The sequence below is a fragment of the Felis catus genome, chromosome B2 (genome assembly GCF_018350175.1).
Source record: "Felis catus isolate Fca126 chromosome B2, F.catus_Fca126_mat1.0, whole genome shotgun sequence".
Taxonomy (NCBI): domain Eukaryota; kingdom Metazoa; phylum Chordata; class Mammalia; order Carnivora; family Felidae; genus Felis; species Felis catus.
In genome coordinates this window covers 653,012-678,699 of record NC_058372.1, presented here as the reverse complement: position 1 = coordinate 678,699, position 25,688 = coordinate 653,012, and the positions used below count along the sequence as shown (strand labels likewise).

Genomic DNA, 25,688 nt, shown 5'->3' with positions numbered 1-25,688 from the left:
GCTTGGTAACCAGGTGTATTTTTTAGCAGATCAGCTGGTATTGTGAACACAGAGTAGGATTTGGTTCATAAAGGCATGAGGGCGAGTATAACTTCCAAACTTTGAGTTTTAGATTTGCAGGTAAGAAATGTACCTACCTGGCGTACTAGTGCTCTTTAGAGGTAGATTTGTATTTATATTGAACGAATCCTTGCCTGCTGACCCCTTCCCAGGTCATGAACCTCAGCTGTTCCCAGTGGCAGGACAACAGCGAGTCTGTCAAGCACTTTGCATTCGCCAAGTTCTCTGCCGCGGCCGAGCAGTGCTTGCTTCTATTCACCCTCATCCTGCTCATGTTCCTCGCCTCCCTGACGGGCAACGCTCTCATAGCCCTGGCCATCTGCACCAACCCCACCCTCCACACACCCATGTACTTCTTCCTGGCCAATCTGTCTCTCTTGGAGATTGGCTACACGTGTTCGGTCATACCCAAGATGCTTCAGAGCCTTGTGAGTGAGGCCCGGGGCATCTCCCGCGAGGGGTGTGCCACACAGATGTTCTTCTTCACGCTGTTCGCCATCAGTGAGTGCTGTCTTCTGGCGGCCATGGCTTTTGACCGCTACATGGCCATATGCTCCCCACTACACTACGCGACACGAATGAGCCGTGGGCTCTGTGCCCAGCTGGCCGTGGTTTCCTGGGCAGTGGGTTGCGTGGTAGGCTTGGGCCAGACCAACTATATTTTCTCCTTGAACTTCTGTGGCCCCTGTGAAATAGACCACTTCTTCTGCGACCTCCCCCCTATCCTGGCTCTTGCCTGCGGGGATACATCCCGTAACGAGGCCGCGGTCTTTGTTGTAGCCGTTCTTTGCATATCCAGCCCATTTCTACTGATCATCGCTTCCTATGGCAGAATCCTAGCTGCTGTGCTGATCATGCCCTCACCTGAAGGCCGCCGGAAAGCTCTGTCCACCTGCTCTTCCCACCTGCTTGTAGTGACGCTCTTCTACGGCTCAGGGTCTGTCACCTACCTGAGGCCCAAGGCCAGCCATTCGCCAGGAACAGATAAGCTCCTAGCTCTCTTCTACACAGTGGTAACCTCCATGCTCAACCCCATCATCTACAGTTTGCGGAACAAGGAGGTCAAGGCGGCTCTCTGGAGAACCCTCTGGAAAAAAAGCTTTAACTCGCGGGTAGGTACCGAAGGACTGTGCAGATCTGCTCTTTGAAAAGATGCACACAGGGGCGCCTGGGTGGCTCAGTCGGTTAAGCGTCCGACTTCGGCTCAGGTCACGATCTCGCAGTCCGTGAGATCGAGCCCCGCGTCGGGCTCTGGGCTGATGGCTCGGAGCCTGGAGCCTGCTTCCGATTCTGTCTCCCTCTCTCTCTGCCCCTCCCCCGTTCATGCTCTGTCTCTGTCTCAAAAATAAACGTTAAAAAAAAAAAAAGAAAAGAAAAGATGCACACACAACCCAAGAGGAAAGAAAGAAACATACACTGTGAGCCCTGCAGCCTGTGTAAGGACCTTCTGTGATAACGCTCTGAGCCCTGCAGCCTGTGTAAGGACCTTCTGTGATAACACTGTGAGCCCTGCAGCCTGTGTAAGGACCTTCTGTGATAACGCTCTGAGCCCTGCAGCCTGTGTAAGGACCTTCTGTGATAACACTGTGAGCCCTGCAGCCTGTGTTAGGACCTTCTGTGGTAACAGTGGCTGCAATTTTGGAGACACCTCTGTACTCACAGCCTAAGTTCTGATTGCCAAATTCTGGAAGGAAGTTGGCTACCAAAAATGTTTAATATGTGAGTCCAACACTAGACAGGTTTTCCAAAATATGTTCATCTAGACTTAGTGTATAAATTGCCAGATTATATCTCAGAAGTCTGGCAAATTCTCATTCTGCAGTCTTAGTCATTTTCCAGTCCCCGAGGGTCCCATCTGACTCTCTGCCCTAGTCCCTGGGGAAAGTGTTCCCACATATGTCTGCCCCACATGACTCTCAAATCCCTAATAATTCCATGAAACACATTATTTCCTTCCATAAAAAATGTTTTAAGCATTCCAACTGTAATTATTGTTACATGACATGGAATTAATTCTTTCTGTGAGTTGCGTGTACTATAAAATATGTAAGCATGCAAAAAAAGAAAGCAAACACGTTTCAGAACATTAAAAGAAAAAAGTGGGAAATTTTTATCAGTCTCCATGGTGAAAATGCTTTTAAAAAGAGAATCATATTTATTTATTTATTTTTTTAACGTTTATTTATTTTTGAGACAGAGAGAGACAGAGCATGAATGGGGGAGGGGCAGAGAGAGAGGGAGACACAGAATCGGAAAGAGGCTCCAGGCTCTGAGCCATCAGCCCAGAGCCCGACGCGGGGCTCGAACTCACGGACCGCGAGATCGTGACCTGAGCTGAAGTCGGACGCCCAACCGACTGCGCCACCCAGGCGCCCCCAAAAAAGAATCATATTTAAATTATAGGATAGAAAGATAAAAATGAACTAAACATAATTAACATAAACAATTTAAAAGATTTTTATATAATTTACAAAACTTGCATATGTACAGATGAATTCTGGCTCCTTATGCTTGGAAATGAGCCACACACTATCTCTCAAAGGAAATGAACATGGTCACAACACAGTAGCTGCAGGCGCCTGGAGAGGCATTGCCTGAGGCACCAACACGCAGCCCTCACAGGTGCTGGGATGCAGGAGGGTTTGCTAACAACTCAGGCAGCAGCTGTCATAGGACCAAGCGTAGCTGTGTGACCCAATCACTGTGCACGATGACTAGTCCTGGGTGTGATGTAAGTGTGGTCCCTGGTTAGCAGCACTGTATGGTACACTTGACATGTGCAGAGAGGGCAAATCTGAAGTGCTCTCACCACACACACAATCTCTATTTGAGGTGATGGGTGTGTCAATAACTCAGTTGTGCTAATACTTCATCACCTTGTGCACCTTAAATACATGCAGTTTTGCTTGTCAGTTAGTGGTAAAAGAAAAAAAGAATGTGCTAATGTGATAATTCTATCAGGGGACAATAGTCACGTCCACTAATGACCAAGATGTGTTTTCCAGATATCCCTACTTTACCAAAAACCGTCCAATTAATTCACACATAACGCATTGTGGTTCATATTTAGACATGTGCATAGTAATTGACAATGGGAATAATCAGAACAAGCAAAACTAACTGGGGAACAATTATGCTATGGAATAGGCAGAAATTATAGGCAGGCATTAGAAATGATGATCAATCCAGAAAAAAGAGTGATTATTAAAGTAAGTTAAAAATGATTTGTATACCATGACCATTTTTGTTTAGTTTTATAAATCTGAACGGATTGCAATGGGATGTTCACAGTAGAATCTCCAGGCGTTCATATTGCAGATGTTTTTCTTATCCTTGTTTCTAAGGTTTCTTCAATAAATATGTAATGTATGTATAATACAGATACTAAAATATTTAAATGTAGACCTTTTGTTAAAACAAATATAATACATGCTTTTCAAAGCAAATTTATAAAATATATAAAAGTGTAAAATTGAAAATTTAATCCATTTATCTTCCTTGAATCCAGCCAATGTAAACATTTGGCTTATTTTATTTTAGCCTTTTTCTTTCCACTAATCACACACACACACACACACACACACACACACACACACACACTCAAGTCCCTTCCCGTGAAAGATTATGTTATGAAAACATATATATGTTTTGAAAGCAGTTGAATATATAAAAAGTACCAAAAATGCATCTTCTAGAACATTTAATGTTTGTTTTAAATATCTACATGGTCACGAATTAACTTACCCTCAGTATTTTCTCTACTGCATGTTCCTGAATATTAGTTATAGGGAGACATTCTTTACTAACTCTGCTCCTCCAAGCCTGTGCCATGTGGTGTTGGGGAGACTCTGGAGTGCACTTTCCTCTGCACCAGCACAGACAGCGCCACCAACCATAATGACAACCACGTTTACCGAACTCTGAGTGTATAAAAGGGCAGTTTAAGCTCACTCCATGTGACCTTAAAAACCACCCTTGTGCTACTGTCCTCAGTCTACTCACCTGGAGGCCAGGAGCAGAGGCTGGAACCTCTCATCTCCAAAGTGAGCAAGGACCAGTGTGGGGCACCAGCCATGACTTCCAGGAAGGTTCATTCCCATTAGTTCTGATTCCCTGCATTCTCTGTCCCTGAGATAAATAAAGTGAAAGTGAAAAGACCAAACAATACCAGAGAGTGTCCACTGGGAAGGGACAAATATGGTGTTCAGGTTTCTTTCTAATTTGTGAGATTTTTTCAGAGGGGTAATTTTATTTTTCTTTGTGAAAGCCTCTCCTTTGGTTTGAATCAGCATAAGTGATGTAAACAGTAACTTTTGATTTATATTTAAGAGTAACCCCTATACCCTATGACCCAGCAATCACACTACTAGGTATTTACCCAAAGGGTACAAAAGTGCTGTTTTGAAGGGGCACATACATCCCAGTGTTTATAGCAGCATTATCAATAGCCAAATTACAGAAAGAGACCAAATGTCCAATGACTGATGAATGAATAAAGAACATATGGTATACGTACACAATGGAATATTACTAGGCGATCAAAAAGCATGAAATCTTGCCATTTGAATTGATGTGGATGGAACTAGAGGGCATTACGCTAAGTGAAGTAAGTCAGTCAGAGAAAGAGAGATACCATATGATTTCACTCATGTGGAATTTGAGAAACAAAACAGACGAAGATATGGAAGAAAATAAAGAAGAGAGGGAAACAAACTACAAGAGACTCGTAATGATACAGAACAAATTGAGGGTTGCTAGAGGGGAGGTGGGGGGAGTTGGGCTAGATGGTGATGCGTACTAAGGAGGGCACTTGCTGGGATGAGCACTGGGTGTTGTATGTAAGTGAGGAATCACTGAATTCTACTCCTGAAGTTAATATTGCACTGTATGTTAACTAACCAAAATTTAAATAAAAAGACAAAAAAAAAAAAAGACAGAGAGAGAAAGAGAGATTCCCAAACACTTATGCTTGTTATCTTTAAATCACACACATAAATTGTTCACCTCCTATTTACATAAAAACACAGTCAGCAGCATGTTCTGAGAGCAAAATTCTCAAATAGATTTTTAGAATGAGCTACAGTTTATCTCATTCAATAATAGACGAACCAGCAGAAGATAAGACAGGCAGCCCAGGGCTTAATGACAAGGAAATCTAGGCAGAGAGACAGTTTGAAAAGGAATTTATTAATTGTCTCACTCTTGGAGTTATTGTCTATACCAAGTTACAAAATCAGAGCATGCCATCACCTCTTCTAGGTTAACCTGTCTCCTTGCAGAATGCAAGCCACAGGTCGGTTTGCAAACTCTAAACATTGGGCCAAATCTGCCTACTGCCTATTTGTGTACATGAGGCTCAGTGGAGACCCCCCCAGCCCTCACCAACACGGGGTTCAGGGGCCGTACCTGCAGAGTTCAGTGTTTGCAGATGCCAGGTACCTGCCCTCCACCGGAAACGTCCGCACATGAGAAACACCAACAAAATGCAAGGAGTGGAAGTTTTTTGGATCCTGATTGGAACAAACCAAAGACAAAAACCATTTAAGAAAATCTGAACATGGGCTGATGGATTATGGTAAGCAAATACTGTTCGTTTTCTTTCTATATTATTAATGTTTGCAATGATACAATGCCTGAGATTTACTTTTAAAAACTACAGCAAAACAAAATGAAAAAAACCAAAAACTGTGGGAGGAAATATTTGAAACAAAATTGGCGTGATGTTGATAATTGCGAATGTTGACTTGGACGTTGGTGGGTTATCTTATCCTCTCCTACCTCTGTGTACTATGTTTGAAATGTTCATATGTGAAAAACAGTAATCCTTTGTCCAGTATGTGTTACTGATTTCTATCTTGATTTCATATTTCTCAAAATAAATGCTCATGTGCTTTTAAGCTTGTGGAATGTGTTCAGACTTGCTGTATTATTCAATATTTGGTCAACATGTTGTGAATGTTCTGTGTATGCTTCAAAAACGTTCGTATAAACTCATTGGCTTGAGTGTCCTCTCTGCACGTCTGAGGTGGTTTTTGTTGTGTTAACTATATTCCCTGTGTATCACTCATGTTTGTGTGTCTTTCTACCAGTGATTCACCCAACTCCACTGTGGATTTCTCTCATTCCTTTGCTACTTGTCCGATTTGGCTTCATACCTTGAAGCTATGTTACAGGAGGTATATGAATCTTGGAGTGTTATAATTTCCAGGCTGATTAAATATTTTAGCATGATGAAAAGTCCTTCCTTATTACTGGTAATCACTCTTCCCTTAAAGTTTCTGTCATGTGATATTAGCATGTTTCAACTTCCTACTGTCTACCGTCACAGGGTATGTCTTTTTTTAACCTTTACCCTGCATCTTATATGTAGTTTTTATCTTAGTCTCTAAAAAAAATGCACTCCGGGGGCATTTGGCTGGCTCAGTGGGTGGACCATCTGACTCTTGACCTCAGGGTCATGAGTTCAAGCCCCACGTTGGGCATGGAGCCTACTTAAAAATTTTTTTTAGTTAAAAAACAGTACTCTGAAAATATTTTTATTTATTTGGACAGTTTGGGCCATTTACATTTATATAATTTATACATATAGTTTATATAATGTACTTTATATACTAATTTATATAATTGATACCCATAATTTAAATAATATAATTTATATAATTGCTGGAGTTGGTGGCTACTATTTTTCTATGCAGCTTCTATTTGTCCAATTTATTGCTTGCCTTTTCTTCTACTGCATTTATGTTTTTATAATTAATCAAATAGTTTTATTATAACACTTGCCTCACCTTCAAGCTTGTTGGCATTACGTTAAAGTCTTATTCTTTTAGTGGCTTAGACATTACAAGATACATCTTTGATCTGTCATAGGCTGAATTAGGTTATTATTTTTACCAATTTGTTTTCCCCATGAACGATTTTGAGTGATTTCTCATTTATGCTATTAAGTTAAAACAACAAGCCTTAAGATAGAGCCAAATCTTTCAGAGCCACGAGGTGAAAATGACAAACCAATGATTCTAAAGGATTTTTCTCAGGTTATATTTACTGATGCCATATAGTAAAATAAGAAATCAAGAACAAAGTGACAGTCAAAAAAATAAAATAGATAGCATTAACAAAATCATAGTCAACATCCCATGAGTTTAGAGTCCAAAAGCCACATTCCTAAATAAATTCAAGTTACAGAAGAAATAAAAATTAAAATTAAAAGGCATTTATAGCTAAATTTCAAAATATGTATAGAAACGTGTGTATTGCAGCAGTACTCAAAGAGAATTTATGGATTTAAATGCATTTATTGGTAAATTGGGAGAACAGAGGCTAAACATTCAAAATACCAAATTAAGGGAAGAACAACAAAATAAACCCAAAGAAAATAGAATAAAGGAGATAATAAAGATAAAAGGAGAAATGAATGAAGTAGAACACATTAATACAACAATTAAATAGATTTGACCAATAAAATAATAAGCTGGTTCTTTGATAAAACTAATAAAATGGTAAACCTCTGGCTATTTACATGAGTAAGTATCATTAAGATAAAAAATGACACAGTATAAAAGGGATTTAATGCCACAACACATCATTTCAGGAAGAATGTTGAGCCGATAACTTAAAAATCTAAATGTAATGAATAATTTTCTACAGAAAAATATAAATTGTCAAAATTCCCAGGAAGGAAAAATCCTGAGTAGAACAGTATATTTTTTTTAATGAGCTCAGGATTACTAATGTCCAACAGTGTACCCTCAGCATCACAAGGCTGGATCTGTTCTGTGTGACTTCTAGAAAACTCAAAGAACCATTAATTCCAGGCTTATTTAATCTCTTCCAAATTTAATAAGAAATAGAAAGTTGCCCCACTGATTTTATGAGACTAGTAAAATTTTTATGCATAAACAGAACACAGGTGACATAAGAAAATGATATTATTGGCCAATCTCCATTATATTTTTTTTTCAACGTTTTTATTTATTTTTGGGACAGAGAGAGACAAGCATGAACGGGGGAGGGGCAGAGAGAGAGGGAGACACAGAATCGGAAACAGGCTCCAGGCTCCGAGCCATCAGCCCAGAGCCCGACACGGGGCTCGAACTCACTGACCGCGAGATCGTGACCTGGCTGAAGTCAGACGCTTAACCGACTGCGCCACCCAGGCGCCCCAACCAATCTCCATTATAAACTCAAATACAGTTTTACATTTTACATAATTTTTATAAAAATTCTCAAAAGACATTTTGAATATAGAAGGAATATTCTAAAAACAATATATCACAGACAAAGCCAGCTTATTCCAGGAACACAGATATTATTTCAAGGTAGAAAATCTATTGACACAGGAAGTATGTAATAGATTATAATAGGAGAAAAACAATGCAATCTTCTCAACAGTTGCATGCAGAAGCAATGGGTACTTGCAGCATTTTAGCTGGGCACAGTTTCTGGCATTCAAATCTGGCTACATCGTGGGTTGAATGGAGGATAAGCAATGAGGTTCTCATACAGTCAAGGTGGGGTTGTGAATCAATATGGTTCCCTGAGGAAATCTTTGCCATGTCAGTGGATTTCTGTAGTTTCTAATGGGCATCTCCTTTACCTGAAGGCTTCCACATGTAGTTATTGACCACACAGAATCATTCCCACAAAAGTAGGTAAAAGCTGGCATCTACACACAAGAACGTTTATTGCAGCATGGTTGGAAAGAGTAAAAAACTTGAGACAATATAAATATTCTTAATAAAATGAGATACATGCATATGATTAAATAATCTGAATATCTTTGTAACTAGTTCTTAAACTAGTGTGATACATGTAGTTTAATATTATTTATGTAAATTTAAAACCATTAATATCTATATATTTTTACTTTAAAGTATTTTTAAATGTTTTTGGATAAATGTACACAAACTGATAATCATGGATACCTCTAGGTATGACTGCTAAAAATGTAGAAAATATATAGAAAATATTAAATTTTTTAATCTTATTGGGGACATAAGGATACCATTTTTATTAGGGCTTTCATTTATTGTCTATTTGAAATTATAACATTTTAAATGATTTGGGTAATCATACTGCTGATTAGGTATTTGGCTGTCCTAATCCATCTATAAAAATATTTTATTTAACTCTGACCACAATTAATCCAATTTCCATCAAATGTCAATCAAATTCTATCATATAAATAGAGAAATAGAAGCACTAGTTTGTATAAACAACACCTAAGGCACCTTGTCAATGTCTTCTTAGTAGATCATGTTTTTTTTCCTCCAATGAGGTCATTTTTTTTTAAATCATTCCATTCAACTTACCATATTCAGCTAGAGTTACTTATCTGTATTAAAATAATTGCTTAGGATTAATCTCTGTTAAAAGCATTTATTTTTTTTATAAAACCACATTTATAAAACAATAACACATTGTAAGTATGTTGAAGTAGTCTCTAGAATTAAAGCCAATAAGGATTTTGATAATATTTTATAAATCGATAACTATTATGAATATAGGGAAAGCATGGCCAATATTTTCACACTTTAAAAATTACCCAGATTTTCAGCTGTGCTTTCAGAACAGATAAAAACTTCATATTCAATATGAAGAAAAAAATTTTATAAATTCTATGAAATTACAATATCTGTGAAAGGGAATGTTATGGCAAAGACAAACACTTTTATTTATAAATAAATCTGCCTACTTTTGGGAGATTTAAATATTCACACTTAATGACAATACTTCAAATTGTGTTTATTTGCCCTCAATTCAGGTATAGCACTAAGGGGTCAATCGAGAGATTGGGGGCTGCTCTGTGGTAACAAGAGACGTGTAGTAGAGAAACAGTCACGTTGGTCGTTCTCCTTGGAGACTTTCTCTGTGGCTGGGAGAGATCAGAATGGTCCCGGGTGCATGGAATCCCAGACGCCCTGCTGAATATGTGAGAATCAACAACCCCTGATAAGACAAACTGTCAGGTAGCTGTGGGTGTGCAGGGCCCTAACCGGCCGGCGAGCTGCAGACGCAGCCCCTGCTGCAGAGCCCTGTCCTCAGCTAGACCCACCTCAGCTAGACCCACCTCGTGACCAGTACGAGCTGGAGCTGCCTTCTGTCTGCTCATGGCGATAGTTCGTTACCAGAGCAATAACTCCGGGATTCCTGGAAGTATGATTCATGTGCACATGCTCCTGCCTCTAAACGTGTTCATGTATACACAGAATCTTTACAAATTAGCCAGAAAAAGACACATAACAGTTCGGGAAAGGAGGATGAAAAGAAGGGCTTAGGGTAGTAACTTCAGGACGCCATTGAAAGGAAATGTCACACCTGTTTTACTGCGGAGCCGAAGCCGTGACCCTTAGACACGGGATGTGTAAGTCCTCGGCACCTGGGGAATGGCTGAGTACGTGTCACGGTTCTCCCTGATGTGGGTCCCTCCACAACAGTCTCCTCAGAGCCCACTTAACCTCCTTGTTTCTCAGCGTGTAGATGAGAGGATTAAGCGAGGGCGTCACTACAGTATAGAAGAGGGTGAGGAATTTACTGTGGTTCTGCGTGTACTTGCTCTTGGGTTGGATGTAGACAGAAATTATAGTCCCGAAGAACAAAACCACAACCACCAGGTGGGACCCGCAGGTCCCAAACGCTTTCCTCCTGCCTTCCGTGGACCTGATTCTCAGCACACTCCTGGTGATGCAGCCGTAGGAGACCAGAATCAGCCCCAGCGGTATGACCACATAGAGGACGATGGCTATGGAGAGCTCGTTCTCCAGGAAGGTGGTGTTCACACAGGCAATTTTAATCAGGGCGGGCTCCTCACACATGAAATCATCCACCCTGTGGTGGTTGCAGAGAGGCAGCTGGAAGACGAGGATGGTCTGAAGCGTGGACTCCACAAAACCACTGCTCCAGGCCACAGCTGCAAGCTGCCGGAGCAGCCTGGGGTGCATGATGACGCCGTAGTGCAGGGGGCGGCAGATGGCATTGAAGCGGTCATAAGCCATCACCGTCAGGAGGATGCACTCAGTGGAGCCCAGCCCCAGCGCCACATAGAGCTGGAGCACACAGCCCGCGTAGCTGATGGTCTTCTCTGGGCCCCTGAGATTCACCAGCATCTGCGGGACAATGCTCGTTGTAAAGCAGAGGTCCAGGAAGGACAGATTCGACAGGAAGAAGTACATGGGCGTGTGCAGCTTGGGGTTCAAGAAAGAGACCAGGATGATGGCTGTGTTCCCCACCAGCGTCAGTACATATATGATGGAGATGGCCACAAGGAGGACCTTCTCCAGCCGGGGCTGCTCAGAGAAGCCCAGCAAGATAAACCCTGCCGGGTTGCTAGAATTTGTCCCTTTCATTCCTCCCTACCTGAGAGTCACCTTTCTTTGTCATTCCTGTTTTATTCCTGCGGGAAGATAATCAGGTCTCATAACCACTGGAAAAATAACAAAGTGAATGAAATGAGCATTTGGACACTGGAATTAGAGAAACAACAGACAAAGATAAAATTATGCAAACAAATATAATAGGTTGACTTGTTATCCGGAAAGAAAGACAAATATATTCAGTCATGAAAATACTAAATGCATTGAAAGGAAATATACAAACATAGGAGAGACATTAGAATCATATACTGAACCAAATTTGAGATTTATATACCAAACCACCTGCGGATTAAAATACACAGGCCATCAATGCACACACTGTGAAAAAGCAGAGAAATGGAAAAGGTGATTGGTTCATATAGATAGACATGTGCTAGACAATATATGTAACAGATAAGTTGAAAGATCCATGTAGTGAGCAAGGGGCTGAGAGAAGGTACACAGAGTTGGAGACACATAGAATTTTTATACAGGAGCAGTGAGACATGGTTATCATTCCTATTCATTGTGTTTCTATGAAGCAAATAATTACTGACCTGATAATAGCATTAAGCAAAACTTCTGTGATCTCCCTATTTGAGTCATAGGTCTACTGTCTTCATGAATATTGCTGTCTAGGAAAGTCTAATTCACAGTCCCCAACAAGCACACTCTCTCCCCAGTGGGTCCTAAGTCCACACACTTTAATATGCTTTCACTACAAGAGTATCTGAATTCAGTCATCTAATGCAATCCACTGACATTTCATAGAGTAAATGGTGTAAAATGCATCAGTGTCCTTCATGCTATTAGCCTGCAGAGATTAGGAAGTTCAGTTAGGAACATCGGTCCCTCTGAATGCTCGGTCCTAGCGTTTCCAAATGACTGGGCAGATGGATTACCTGTGGGTCAAACCTAAACAGGTTTCTTACAATAAAAAAACAAAAATATCCAAGGAAAATTCTCTTCAATATCCTGACCAGAAAATATAACTGTATTTCTAAGAGCCCTTGGCCATTATAGCTGATCTTAGGCAATCGTCATATAATCCACTTTAAGGAGAATAAGTTGTTTATTTTCCTCAGTACCCATGGCAATCATCAGCTGCAGTTTGAACTCTGGTTGAGTGAAACTGCTGTGTTTTGGGTGAGTTCAACCCTCCTTCCAGAATTGAAACAAAGGAAGGAAACTAATTGAAATAAAGGAAGTAGTCACTGTGTTTACCATATGTCCCTGTGACCGTGTGGTTTGGTGGTAAAGTAAAACCCTGAATTGTGTGGTACAGAATTGACTTTGGTTTAGCTGCTAGGTTTCCTCCCCCAAACTGTGAAGAGGGAAAGCTTGTGGCTGCTGGGTCTACAAGAAACACAGTGCGTGGGGGGCCCACTTGGCCCGATGGAACTCTACATCACCACGATTTTGTCCTGGGGTATTTCTGCTCCAAGAATAACCCACATTTTCCCAGGTGAGTCCATACTGAAACTCTCTTTTCACATTTCTGTGAACCAAGATGCCAATGAGGGGATTTATGTCTGCAAAGAGAAGGAGAGAGTCAATTTTCCATGACTAAAAATATAGTGGATGTTGGGACACATGAAAACCTCATCCTGTTCACTGCTAAAGGGAACCAGCTCTGGATGGCCTGGACTTTTAAAATAAACTTCCTTTATCTTTTTCCACACGTGAGAAAAACAGCCCTACCTTCCAGGAAGAATGTCAATCCAGAAGCTGTTGGAGGCTGTGATGAAAAATTCAGTCTTGATCAGAGTTCTGGGACAGGCAGCGGGGAATCTGCGTGTGGGCAGCCTATAAGCTGTGATCTCTTGGGTCAATCACCCTGCAGGTGGATGGAGGTTGGCGAGTTCACTCCTCACACATTGCTGGAGCTCCTTCCCAGGCAGCATCCCGTCTATATCACAGGGAGACTCCTGTCTCTGGAGAGAAAAGGGCCTTAGAGGCTTGCACTTCTGTGTCATTGGGAGGCAATCAATCCTATGCCACTTTCTGAACATACACACATGCACATACACATGCACTTTGCTGTGAAGGTGTCTGTAACCGGCCCTCTGTTATCATGGTAGCCTCCCATCACGAGCCCTGGGATGGAGGGGCAGTGAGAAGAGTCTTCCACTCTAGGCATCGTGGAGTTTGCCAGCCAGAAAGGCCACGCACCTGCTTCCATCATGTGAGGTGCTGTCTCCTTGCTTCCAACAGTAAAATGCAAGAGGAGAGACATAAACTAGAGGTGAAGGAATCAGAACTTGAAGATTTGGATAATCCTCATTCATCTCAGAAGAAGACAGGATTACACCAGCAGAGACACTGATAAATTGGACCAATGGGCACAGAGATGAAAAAAAGAAGGCAAGGTTGTCAGACTCCTGGGTTTCTACAGACTGGGAAATGGGGCAATGTGGCTGTGAATGTATTTTCTCCTTCAAGAAAAGTGAAGAATGACCCTGAAGACAAATCAGGGCTCGGGGGGCTGCCCGGAGGAGGGGGGACACAGCTGTCCCCTGTGCAGCCTCAAAGGGTGGGAGCAGCTCCATGGTGGACGCTGCCCAGTCAGGGGTCAGCCTGGCAGACACAGGGCCAGCATGATGCCCTGTGGACATGGAGGTCAGAGCTCATGACAAAGAGGATTACTGCAGAGCCTTAAAATTGAAAGGAGTGTGTCTCCTGTTTTCTGGGCACTCGGGCTCTGCAAAAGGTGCACATAAACCATCTTTGAGGCCACAGAGAAACTGATATCAGGGAACTGTCTCCTTAGCCAGCAATGGTGTTGCTCCTGGTGATGGGGTTGATTTATAATGGCATTTGGAACATGTGGATTCTGTTCATGCCATGATTCCATGGACATGATTGTTATTAAAAATAAATCTTAAACACTTGACCAAAATAATAATGATAAAAGTACATAAACTATGCTACTCTCTGGAGGTGATGGAAATACCCGCTTTGTGCTCGCCCTGGGTCTTAGTACTTATTGAAATGGTTGAAATAAGAGTTCTAATCATCAAAAGTAAAAACATCAATCTGGGAGAAATTGGCATTTCATGTTAAACATTATTAGGAATATACAGAATATGAGAATATTCCAGCCAAGACCCGCCTTCCCCGGCCGGTGCCCTAGACGGCCCAGCCCAGACCTGCCTTCTTTGGCCTGTGCCCTGGATGGCCCAGCTCCACTGTGCAGGACGGTGTTGACTGAGCAGCCTGGGCTCTGCACGATGTGACTCTGTGTGAAGGCCAGCATGTCCAGCCGCCTGACCCTGGAGGCGCTTTCGTGCCCGAGTGCCCCAGGCCAGTCAGGGTGCTTACCTGCACTACTGTGGTGACAGTGGTCGCTAATTTACAAGCTGTTGTGACAAGGAAATGTGACATTAGCTCAAGGCCACTTGCATATTAATAGAACCACCAGTAAGAATTCTACCTGTAACCACACACATGCTTCCAAACCTCTGGGCACTTAGACCTTCGTCACCCATTTAACATTCAACCTCAGGCTTTCAATCACATCTAAGGCCACTCTTCCTGCTAATTCCCCCAGCCCTGGATAACCTCTGCACGGTGCGGGGAGGGGGTGCACAGGCCCCACACATGCACGGGGTCCCAGCAGCACCCCTCACCCTCCTTACCTGTCGCTCTAATTCACATGCTCTCCCTGCTCTAACACAACTGGTGAAGGCCTGGCCTGGGCTGCAGTCAGATGGGCAGTGTGGTCTGAAGGTCAGAGGTCATGACCTCTGCTGTGCCATGGTCCTTCAGCTTTACAGCAGAGCCCACCCACCCACCCCAGGAGCTTGGCAGTCACCCTCCAGCCCAGGATCACAGCCACACTTCTAAAGTCTCCAAGCTGTTTCTTTCAGATCTTATTTTTTCTCCATAAGTCTGATTATTCTGTAAGAATTATTTTCCATACATGACCCCACTACTCTCACTGAAATGGCCCCTAATGATTAACAAATAAAGTTCCAGGTTCTCCACCATTTTTACCTAATTTATCTCTCCTACAACATGCCCTATTTATCCTATGATCAGCTTGTTCAATTAATATTTAAACACTCAGAAGTTTCTGAATATCTTTTCCTTTTATTGAGGTTATGAACCACACACCACATCTAGTTCTCAAAATCTCACCAAACTTCATCCTTGGATGAAAAAGCGTGGAGACTTTAGAAGTGTGGCCTTGATCCTGGGCTGATTGCCCATGACCTCATCCTCTGAACTGCCCAGTCATCTTTCATGTGCTAATCAGTGGATTTGTAAGAAGAAAGAATCTTCCAAGGAACTCAAGGTCTCAGTTATAGCTAGGGGAGAGACTCTGGGAAGTGGCAGGAAGTTCCTAGGGGATGAAAGGACCCATTACGAAAGGACTCCTGTGATTCTTGCTGCAATTGTGAATGGGATCAGTTTATTTATCTTTCTGTTGCTTCATTATTGGTGTATAAAAATGCAACTGATTTCTGTACATTGATTTTGTATCCTGCGACTTTGCTGAATTCATGTATCAGTTCTAGCAGACTTTGATGGAGTCTATCGGGTTTTCCATGTATAATATCATGTCATCTGCAAAGAGTGAAAGCTTGACTTCATCTTTGCCAATTTGGATGCCTTTGATTCCCTTTTGTTGTCTGATTGCTGATGCTAGAACTTCCAACACTATGTTAAACAACAGCGGTGAGAGTGGATATCCCTGTCGTGTTCCTGATCTCAGGGGGAAAGCTCTCAGTTTTTCCCCATTGAGGATGATAATAGCTGTGGGCTTTTGATAAATGGCTTTTATGATGTTTAAGTATGTTCCTTCTATCCCGACGTCCTTGAGGGTTTTTATTAAGAAAGATGCCGGATTTTGTCAAAAGCTTTTTCTGCATTGATTGAAAGGATCATCTGGTTCTTTTCTTTTATTAATGTGATGTATCATGTTGATTGATTTGCAAATATTGAACCAGCCCTGCAGCCCCGGAATGAATCCCACTTGATCATGGTGAATAATTCTTTTTATATGCTGTTGAATTCGATTTGCTAGTATCTTGTTGAGAATTTTTGCATCCATATTCATCTAGGAATAAACCTAACCAAAGATGTAAAAGATCTGTATGCAGAAAACTATAGAAAGCTTATGAAGGAAACTGAAGATACAAAGAAATGGAAAAGCATTCCGTGCTTATGGATTAGAAGAATAAATATTGTTAAAATGTCAATAGTATCCAAAGCAATCTACACATTCAATGTAATCCCAATCAAAATTGCACCAGCATTCTTCTAGAAGCTAGAAAGCAATCCTAAAATTTGTATGGAACCACAAAAGACACCAAATAGCCAAAGTAATTTTGAGGAAGAACACCAAAGTGGGAGGCATCACAATCCCAGACTTTAGCCTCTACTATAAAGCTCTAATCATCAAGACAGCATGGTATTGGCACAAAAACAGACACATAGAACAACTGGAATAGAATAGACACTTCAGAATTGGACCCACAAAAGTATGGCCAACTAATCTTTGACAAAGCAGGAAAGAATATACAATGGGAAAAAAGACAGTCTCTTTAATAAATGGTGCTGGGAGAACTGGACAGCAACATGCAGAAGGATGAAACTAGACCACCTTCTTACACCATTCACAAAAATAAACTCAAAATGGATAAAGGACCTGAATGTGAGACAGGAAACCATCAAAACCCTAGAGGAGAAAGCAGAAAAAAATCTCTCTGACCTCAGCCACAGCAATTTCTTACTTGACACATCTCCAAAGGCAAGGGAATTAAAAGCAAAAATGAACTATTGGGACCTCATGAAGATAAAAAGCTTCTGCACTGCAAAGGAAATAAATAAAACTAAAAGGCACCTGATGGAATGGGGGAAGATATTTGCAAATGCCATATCAGACAAAGGGCTAGTATCCAAAATCTATAAAGAACTCACCAAACTCCACTCCTGAAAAACAAAGAACCCAGTGAAGAAATGGGCAGAAAACATGAATAGACACTTCTCTAAAGAAGACATCCAGATGGCCAACAGACACATGAAAAGATGCTCAACGTCGCTCCTCATCAGGGAAATACAAATCAAAACCACACTCAGATATCACCTCGCACCAGTCAGAGTGGCTAAAATGAACAAATCAGGAGACTATAGATGCTGAAGAGGATGTGGAGAAACGGGAACCCTCCTGCACTGTTGGTGGGAATGCAAATTGGTGCAGCCGCTCTGGAAAACAGTGTGGAGGTTCCTCAAAAAATTAACAATAGATCTACCCTATGACCCAGTAATAGCACTGCTAGGAATTTACCCAAGGGATACAGGAGTGCTGATGCATAGGGGCACTTGTACCCCAATGTTTATAGCAGCACTCTCAACAATAGCCAAATTATGGAAAGAGCCTAAATGTCCTTCAACTGATGAATGGATAAAGAAGCTGTGGTTTATATATACAATGGAATACTACTTGGTAATGAGAAAGAATGAAATCTGTTCATTTGTAGCAACATGGATGGAAGTGGAGAGTATTATGCTAAGTGAGATTAATCAAACAGAGAAAGACAGATACCATATGTTTTCACTCTTATGTGGATCCTGAGAAACTTAACAGAAGACCATGGGGGAGGGGAAGGAAAAAAAAAGGGAGGGAGGGAGGGAGCCAAACCATAAGAGACTCTTAAAAACTGAGAATAAACTGAGGGTTGATGGGGGGGTGGGAGGGAGGGAAAAGTAGGTGATGGGCATTGAGGAGGGTACCTGTTGGGATGAGAACTGGGTGTTGTATGGAAATCAATGTGACAATAAACTTCATGTTTAAAAAAAAAAAAGAAGAAGGACTCCTGTGCTTTGTGAAGGAGGTTAGACTCTCCTGTGAACTCTGGCAGCACATCTTGTATTTTGTAAGATCACAGACTCTGGAGTCAGATCAGCGTAGGTTCCAGAACCTGGGCAAGATATTTCTCCTCTAGAAGATAAGGTTTGCTCATCTTTATTGAGTGGAACAATAGTGCCAGTGAGTGATACGTGAAATGATGTGTGTAACGTGCTTGGTGGGGAGCCTGGCACCCAGCAGAGCTCAATCCACACTTACCTGCTGATTTGGTGAAAGTGAGAGCAGTGTGTGGGTGTGATGAAAACAGGTGTTAGTGCCTCACCCTTCCTGCCTGCCATGTGCTGGCTCTCTCCCCCCTGGACTCCGTCTTTACAATGTCCCGTGATCTTTCTGGTCATTTTTAAGTGGTAAAAATGCCCACGTTTAAGTAATAAATATTCTCATGTCTGTGATTGAGGTGTCTGCCGTCAGGCCTGGTCCAGCTCGAGAACCTGCAGGGGAATTGAGAGCTATGAGGGTCTCTGTCTCCACCTTGTGTGTGCTACTCTCGCCTTAGGCACGGGCTGTGAACTTGCCAGTGGAAAACTGCGGAGGGAAAAGGACACGGGCGACAGCAAAGTTTGCTCCATAGCTAAAGGCTGTTTCATTCAGCTTCTCACGTTTATATATTTTGGGGCAATTACTATAAATCCATTCATCACGTTCACTGAACAGTCAATATCTACCGCTTTCTCCCACTCCGTTAATTCCAGGCCAGAATGCTTGGCTTCCCCTGAAAGTCCTTCTGGAGCCTTCCTCTCCCTCTGCCAGCCTGTCAGGGGTGTGGACACCAGTCAGGCTGTGACCCTGAGAGACACAGATGGCAGAGCCCCTCACTGAACTTAAGAGACATATGAATGGGGTGCGAGGGGGGCTCAGTCGCTTAGGGGTCCAACTTCAGCTCAGGTTGTGATCTCGCGGTCTGTGAGTTCGAGCCCCGTGTTGGGGCTGACAGTTCAGATCCTGGACCCTGCCTCGGGTTCTGTGTCTCCAACTCTCTCTACCCCTTCCCCACTCACACTCTCTCTCTCTCAAAAATAAACATTAAAGAAATTTTTAAAAAGGAAGAATGAGTAGAGTATGTATAGATGGGAATTGACAGTGAAAGGGGATGGGCAGAGGTATGAGCGTGCCCATGTGTTTGTGCTCAGCGGTATGTATGTGCGTTACTGGGGGTGCATTTATTAGAATTAGAAAGTATACGTGTAAACTAGTGTGTTCCTTGGGGCCCTTTTATATTGTTGTTATAGTATCACTTCCTTTCACTCTTTTGAAAGACCATTCTGCACCTGTGCTGCTGTTGGATGCCTAGACCCAGATCTGCAAGTATATTGTCACATGCTATGTTACATGAACATAAGGGTTAATCATTGACAATGACTTAATATATTTTACTTTTATGATTATTTTTCACAAGTAACAAAACAATTTCAAGATGTGCAGTTATTATGAGGGAAGAATTGTGAAGCCTGAGGACATGTGCCCATTTGTCTTAAACATGACACACAGTGATAGTCTTTGGAAATATGCTTTGTCTCAGTGAGTGTATTTTAAACAATTTCATTTACAACTGGACTTTCAAAAGCCCATTACAAATCTCAGCCTCTTTAATCTTCTAGAAGGTAAAACATCTATGCCAAGGCCACTAACTTACACGCCACCAGGGAACCTCCTCTCCCTGACCCTTATCCCCATGTTGAGATTCAGCTACCCGGTCATCAACATGCAGGCCCAGAAGCTGACTCCTTCCTCAACACCATGCACCAGAACAGGCCAGGAGGTTGGGTGGTTTTTTTTTTTTTTTACTTTGAACATGTTAAGATATTTTTATTATTTATTTACTTAACTTGAGTATATTTGACACACAATGCTACACTGGTGTCAGGCGTACAAGTGATTGGACAAGCTAATACGTTATACTGTGCTGCCCCAATGCATCACAGTTACAGCATCACTGTATGTTCTAAATGCAAATACCATACGATTTCACTCATGCATGGAATTTAAGAAACCCAACAAATAAACAGAGAGGGGAAAGAGAGAGAGAGAGAGGCAAACCAAGAAACAGACTCTTACCCACGGAGAACACACTGATGGGAGGTGGGAGGATGGGGGAACAGGTGATGGGGATGAAGAGGGCACTGGTCCTGAGGAGCACCAGGTGCTGCATGTGTGAAATCACTGTGTGCTACACCTGAAACTAGTGCTACACGCATGTTAACTGAAATTTTTAAAAATCTTGGAGGAAGAAAATAAATGCATCATGTGAATTTATATTAATAAGCTAGTGGACTAAAAGAGTTAACTAGTCCGTGAAAGAAATACTTTTGAAATTATGTGTGCATAGTGATTAAACATTTAGAACACAGATATAAATGATTAAACATTTAGAACACAGATATAAATGTTTATTACTTTCAAGAGCCAAATGTTTGCCATTTTGTAGGAAAAAGAACCACTAAAATCTCCAGAAGCTGACTGTCGTTTATATAACAAATATTCTTGGGGAAAGGGGTTCTGCCGGCAGCTCAGTGGGTTGAGTGTCAGACTCTGGGTTTCAGCTCAGGTCACGATCTCACGGTTCTGGAACCGGGCCGCCCCCCGCCCCCCGTGGGGCTCAGAGCTTTCAGCTTGGGATTGATTCTCTGTCTCCTCGCTCTCTGCCCCGCCCCCACACTCGCGCTGTCTCTCAAAATAAATAAACTTAAAAAAAAAAATCCTTGAAGAAAAAAATCACTTCAAAATTATGGTTGAGGAGCTGAAACGGTATTTACGTACATGAAACATCAATGTCGCCGAATCCTCCTCATTTACACGGTTTCTCATAAGCCACAGACTGAGCGCACTGTATCCTTCTAACAGTTCTTTCTCCCTTATTTACCTTTTTGTGTGATAGATTTTACCTCGGCTCCTGACACTCACGTCTCAGGAAAAGTGCTTCACAACGAGCCTCCGGAGCCCTTCTGGTCCACCCGCTCTGGCTTCTGCGGGACCCTGCGGTCCCCCACCTCGGTGACTTCAAGGCAGACGGCCCTCCCTCCTGCCCGCAGCTCCACCTGTTCCGGCAAGTTTCTCCACGTGCCCAACGACCCCTCCCAGCTGCGCCTGCTTTCCACCCTCCCCACCAATACGCCAACAATTCCTGACCACCGCCATCTCTAACAACAGTCTCCTCTTTATCACAGGAAAAGCTTTCATTCACCTTGTGGTGCCCTGTAGACAGATGGGATCAGAGAATCTGGATTTTAACTGCAAGGCTTCCTTTCTGAGCCTGTGGGAATTTTATTGAAGTGTTTTTTTGTTTTTTTGTCTGAGTTCACTCATTCGCAGAAAAAGAATGAGCTTGTTACCTCGGGTCAGGGTGAAAAGGGGTGTAGTTTGTGTGGCCAGCCGCCGGAGGCCCCACTTCCCAGGCTCCTTTGTTTGCAGATCCTGATTGACTTAGGTAAAAGACCGTTTGGGGCATCATGTCCTTCTGATGCTGCACTTTTAACTCCACTCCTGTTTTCACCGAAAGAGAGCAAACCCGTGACAGTCTAGACCCCCCTCCTTCAGTAAACGCAGAGCCCAGTCCCGCTCTCTCGGGGACAGCGAGGGACAGTGACTTGTTCCTGTTGGCCGTGGCTACAGGCATCTTGCGATCAGAGGAGCCACAAGGCCCCTTCCGACCACAATATTGGTTATTGATAGGCTGAGACCAGCACAAAACAATAGGAAAAGGACCTGGAAAGGAGTGATCAATAAATATCAGTTAACAGCTCTTCAGTCTTGTACTCTCCTCCTATTTGGATCTAATATGTGCTTATTATTTTCAATTGTTCTAACACGAATTCTTACCTAGTCAGTAATTAGATGCCCACTTATGCTTACATCTGAATGGAAAATCAATCACCTGAAAATATGGGTAAATTAATCCTTTTTTGGGTCTTTATAATATGGAAAAAAACATATGACTTATTTTTTCTCTGCATACTTATAGAAAGTGTGACACACATCTTTTTTTTTAATGCTTATTTATTTTGAGGGAAAGCGTGAGTGGGGGAGGATCAGAGAGGAGAGAATCCCAAGCAGGCTCCACGCTCGGCAAGGATCCTGACCCAGGGCTCAAACACATGACCCTGGGATCATGACCTGAGCCAAAATCAAGAGTCAGATGCTCAACCGACTGAGCGACCGGGTGCCCCTATTTTTTTTTTCTTTTTGACACAAGGCTTTAATGGTGGTAACTGAGCTGAAGCTGTCATTGCCAAAAGGCATCTAGTCTATTCATTGTGTTTGGAATTACTCTCTACAGGAAACTGTGCTACTATTAACCTGGCCAACAATGAATTTAAAGTAGTTGACCTATGAAATAAAAATATCCTCCCCAATGTTTCCTGAATAAATACAAGCTGAAATGTAGCCATTGGCAAATGGCTATCACTGTTTGCAAGCAACATAAAATATTCTTATAAAATACATTTCTTCATTTGTGAAATAGTTAAAAGGTCATAATAGATACAAAATAAAACAAGAAGGCAAGTGCACTGAATGCCTGTGTGTTTGAGAGATTCATAACAAAGCATAGACCTCCTGACCAGTGCCTAACACTTGGAAGAAAGACATAAAACTACAAATACAAGGAATAAAAGAATCACTTTTCAGGCAAAAATGACCTGGACACACTGAGGGCCAGACCAGATAGCATCATCTCTGAATGATGGAAATCAGGTCACTGGCTCCCAGCGATATACATCAGGAATAAAAATGATACTACATACTATGTTTTTATAACTGTATAAATCTTTATTGAATAAAAAGTTGAGATGCATTTTTTGAGCTTAGCACACATTTTTCTATTGTTTTATCCTCATAAGCAGCAACATAAACAGATTTTTAAAACAGAGTTCTGATTAGGCACAGTAAATTGAACAAAAATGTTGATTCCCATTCCTTTCTAAACACCATAAAAATTACATTACATAAAAGCTGATGTGAATCTATAAGGACAAGCAAGCTGGAGAGGGACCGACAGCCAAGAACAGATGGATAAACTTTTGGAAGACGTGAAACGACGAGGATGGGAGGAAGCCAAGGAAGGGGGGTAAAGCTGCTCTCAGAAGACTGGCAAGGCAGCTGGTAAGAGCCAGAACTGGAGCCTCAGGGCAGCCTGGGGAGCAGGCAGGTGTCAGAAGGATGCTCAAGACAGAAGGGTTTAGAAATGTGCCCTAATGTTTATAGCAGCACTTTCAACAATAGCCAAATTATGGAAAGAGCCTGAATGTCCATCATCAACTGACGAATGGATAAAGAAGATGTGATTTATATATACAATGGAATACTACTTGGCAATGAGAAAGAATGAAGTCCTGCCATTTTCAGCAATGTGGATGGAACTGGAAAGTATTATGCTGAGTGAGTGAAATAAGTCAGTCAGAGAAGGACAGATATCATATGTTTTCACTCATATGTGGAAGTTGAGAAACTTAACAGAAGACCGTGGGGGAGGGGAAGGGGAAAAAATAGTTTCAAACAGAGAGGGAGGCAAACCATAAGAGACTCTTAAATACAGAGAACATACTGAGGGTTAATGGGAGGGTGGGGGAGAAGGGAAAGTGGGTGATGGGCATTGAGGAGGGCACCTATTGGGATGAGCACTGGGTGTTGTATGGAAGCCACTTGGCAATAAATTATATTAAATAAAGAAATAAAGAAATGTGCCCAGCAGGCGGCTCGTGACAGGATACAGAAGATAGAGGCTGACAGGTGTCCTGTGTGGACAATCACATCGTTTCACTCCCATTGTGCCTTCTGCTGCCCCAAAGGTGTGATAGAAGGAGAAATAAAGGCTAATGTAAAGGAGATAGGAGCAAAAATCTATGCTGAATGTTCATTTTGGTGGCTCGCCCTGAGGAGTATAGATTGCCAATGCTCAGTAGCTTGGAGGAAGAAAATCTAGATCAAATTTGGGAGCATTTGTCTTGCTCCCTGTCTACGTGGCTATGATCTTGGGCACGTTCTTTGATTTTTCTGAGTTTGGGGACTGCCATCAGCTAAATAAGAATAGTTCAAATGTGCTTCCCTAATTTATACAGTGGCCATGATTACCAAATGAATCAATAAATATCTTATGTTTATTAAATACCTTGAATGATAAATATGAGTTAGAATGAAGAGCCATTATGGGAGAGAAACATGTAAAAATCATTTTAGAAAGATGAATTTTGTGACTGAATGAAGTTCTTATTTTTCTCAGAATAGTGAGCATATGTAAGGAGTAATTTTACCTAATTCATAATCGATATTATAAAAATCATCTGAACAACCACTAAGACCAGGTCTTATTGGAATGGATTTAATTTCCTCTGAGGTGACTTTCTGAACTTGCCCAAAGTTTGTACTTGGTCGGAAACTTTATCTTGGTTGCTTCTGAGGTTGTCTCACTTGCTGGTCCCTCTGGCTCTTCTGTCCCGGGCATGTTGGTGGCAGACGTTAATTATGCTGAGTCTCAGAGGCTTACATGGAATCACAGCATGCAGACTCAGGGGAAAGCGCTGCGGGGGGCTGCGGGGCCTGGGGATGGCCATAACTGGGAGCCGGTGCCTTGACCCTTCAGTAGGTGAGGGGAGCGGGGTTGACGCTGCACAGAGCCCAAAGGAAATCCAGACAGCAGACCAGGGTCTGTGAGTCACGTCTGAGCCTGAGGTCAGTCTTCCCCAACAGCCCCTCTCTGTCCCAAGCAAACAACCTGATAGATTTTACAGCCCAGCACCAGGTCAACAACGCAATGGTTTGGGGAGAGTCAAAATCAGAGGGAACCTTGCTTTGCTGCTCCATACAGTTGGGGAAGGAAGCATTCAGGAATAGAACTGTAGAGTAGAAAAAAAAAATAATTAAAAAATATTGATTTCACAGCCACTGACATTTTTTTTGCGAAAACAATGGAATTAAGAAAAGTGTATTGGGGTGCCTGGGTGGCTGAGTCGCTTGAGCCTCCGACTTCGGCTCAGGTCATGATCTCGCAGTTCATGAGTTCGAGCCCCGTGTGGGGCTGTGTGCTGACAGCTCAGAGCCTGGAGCCTGTTTCAGATTCTGTGTCTCCCTCTCTCTCTCTCTGCCCTCCCCCACTCCTGCTCTCTCTCTCTCTCAAAAATGAATAAACATTAAAAAAAAGAAGAAAGAAAAGGGTACTGATGTAGGATTCAAATCATATATTATTCAAATCTTTGCTTCGAAATTTACCAGATTTATGTGCTTGGGCAAGTCCTGTAGCCTCTTGGTGCCTGAGTTTTCTCTGTTCTATCATTTAAAAAAGTATTCTTACTTTAGGGGATTATTATGAGAATAAATGAAACATACATGTGAGGAGGGCTTATTATATGCACAAAATCGATTATATATACATACACAAAACTTATATACATTTATATATTATGGAAAGT

General features: G+C 42.1%; 2 protein-coding genes across 2 annotated transcripts; one reads left to right on the top strand and one right to left on the bottom strand.

Moving 5' to 3' along the window:
• Positions 1-215: 215 nt before the first annotated feature.
• Positions 216-1,208, top strand: LOC101081980 (olfactory receptor 10C1-like). Its single transcript, XM_003985637.2, has one exon. The coding sequence runs from the start codon at positions 216-218 to the stop codon at positions 1,206-1,208; it is 993 nt and encodes a 330-aa protein (XP_003985686.2).
• A 6,998-nt stretch (positions 1,209-8,206) lies between these two features.
• Positions 8,207-15,176, bottom strand: LOC101081729 (olfactory receptor 2G3-like). Its single transcript, XM_045057030.1, has 3 exons — positions 13,587-15,176; positions 13,116-13,348; positions 8,207-11,485 (listed from the first exon to the last, which is right to left on the bottom strand). The coding sequence occupies exon 3, from the start codon at positions 11,406-11,408 to the stop codon at positions 10,464-10,466; it is 945 nt and encodes a 314-aa protein (XP_044912965.1). The 5' UTR covers positions 11,409-11,485; positions 13,116-13,348; positions 13,587-15,176; the 3' UTR covers positions 8,207-10,463.
• Positions 15,177-25,688: the final 10,512 nt, after the last annotated feature.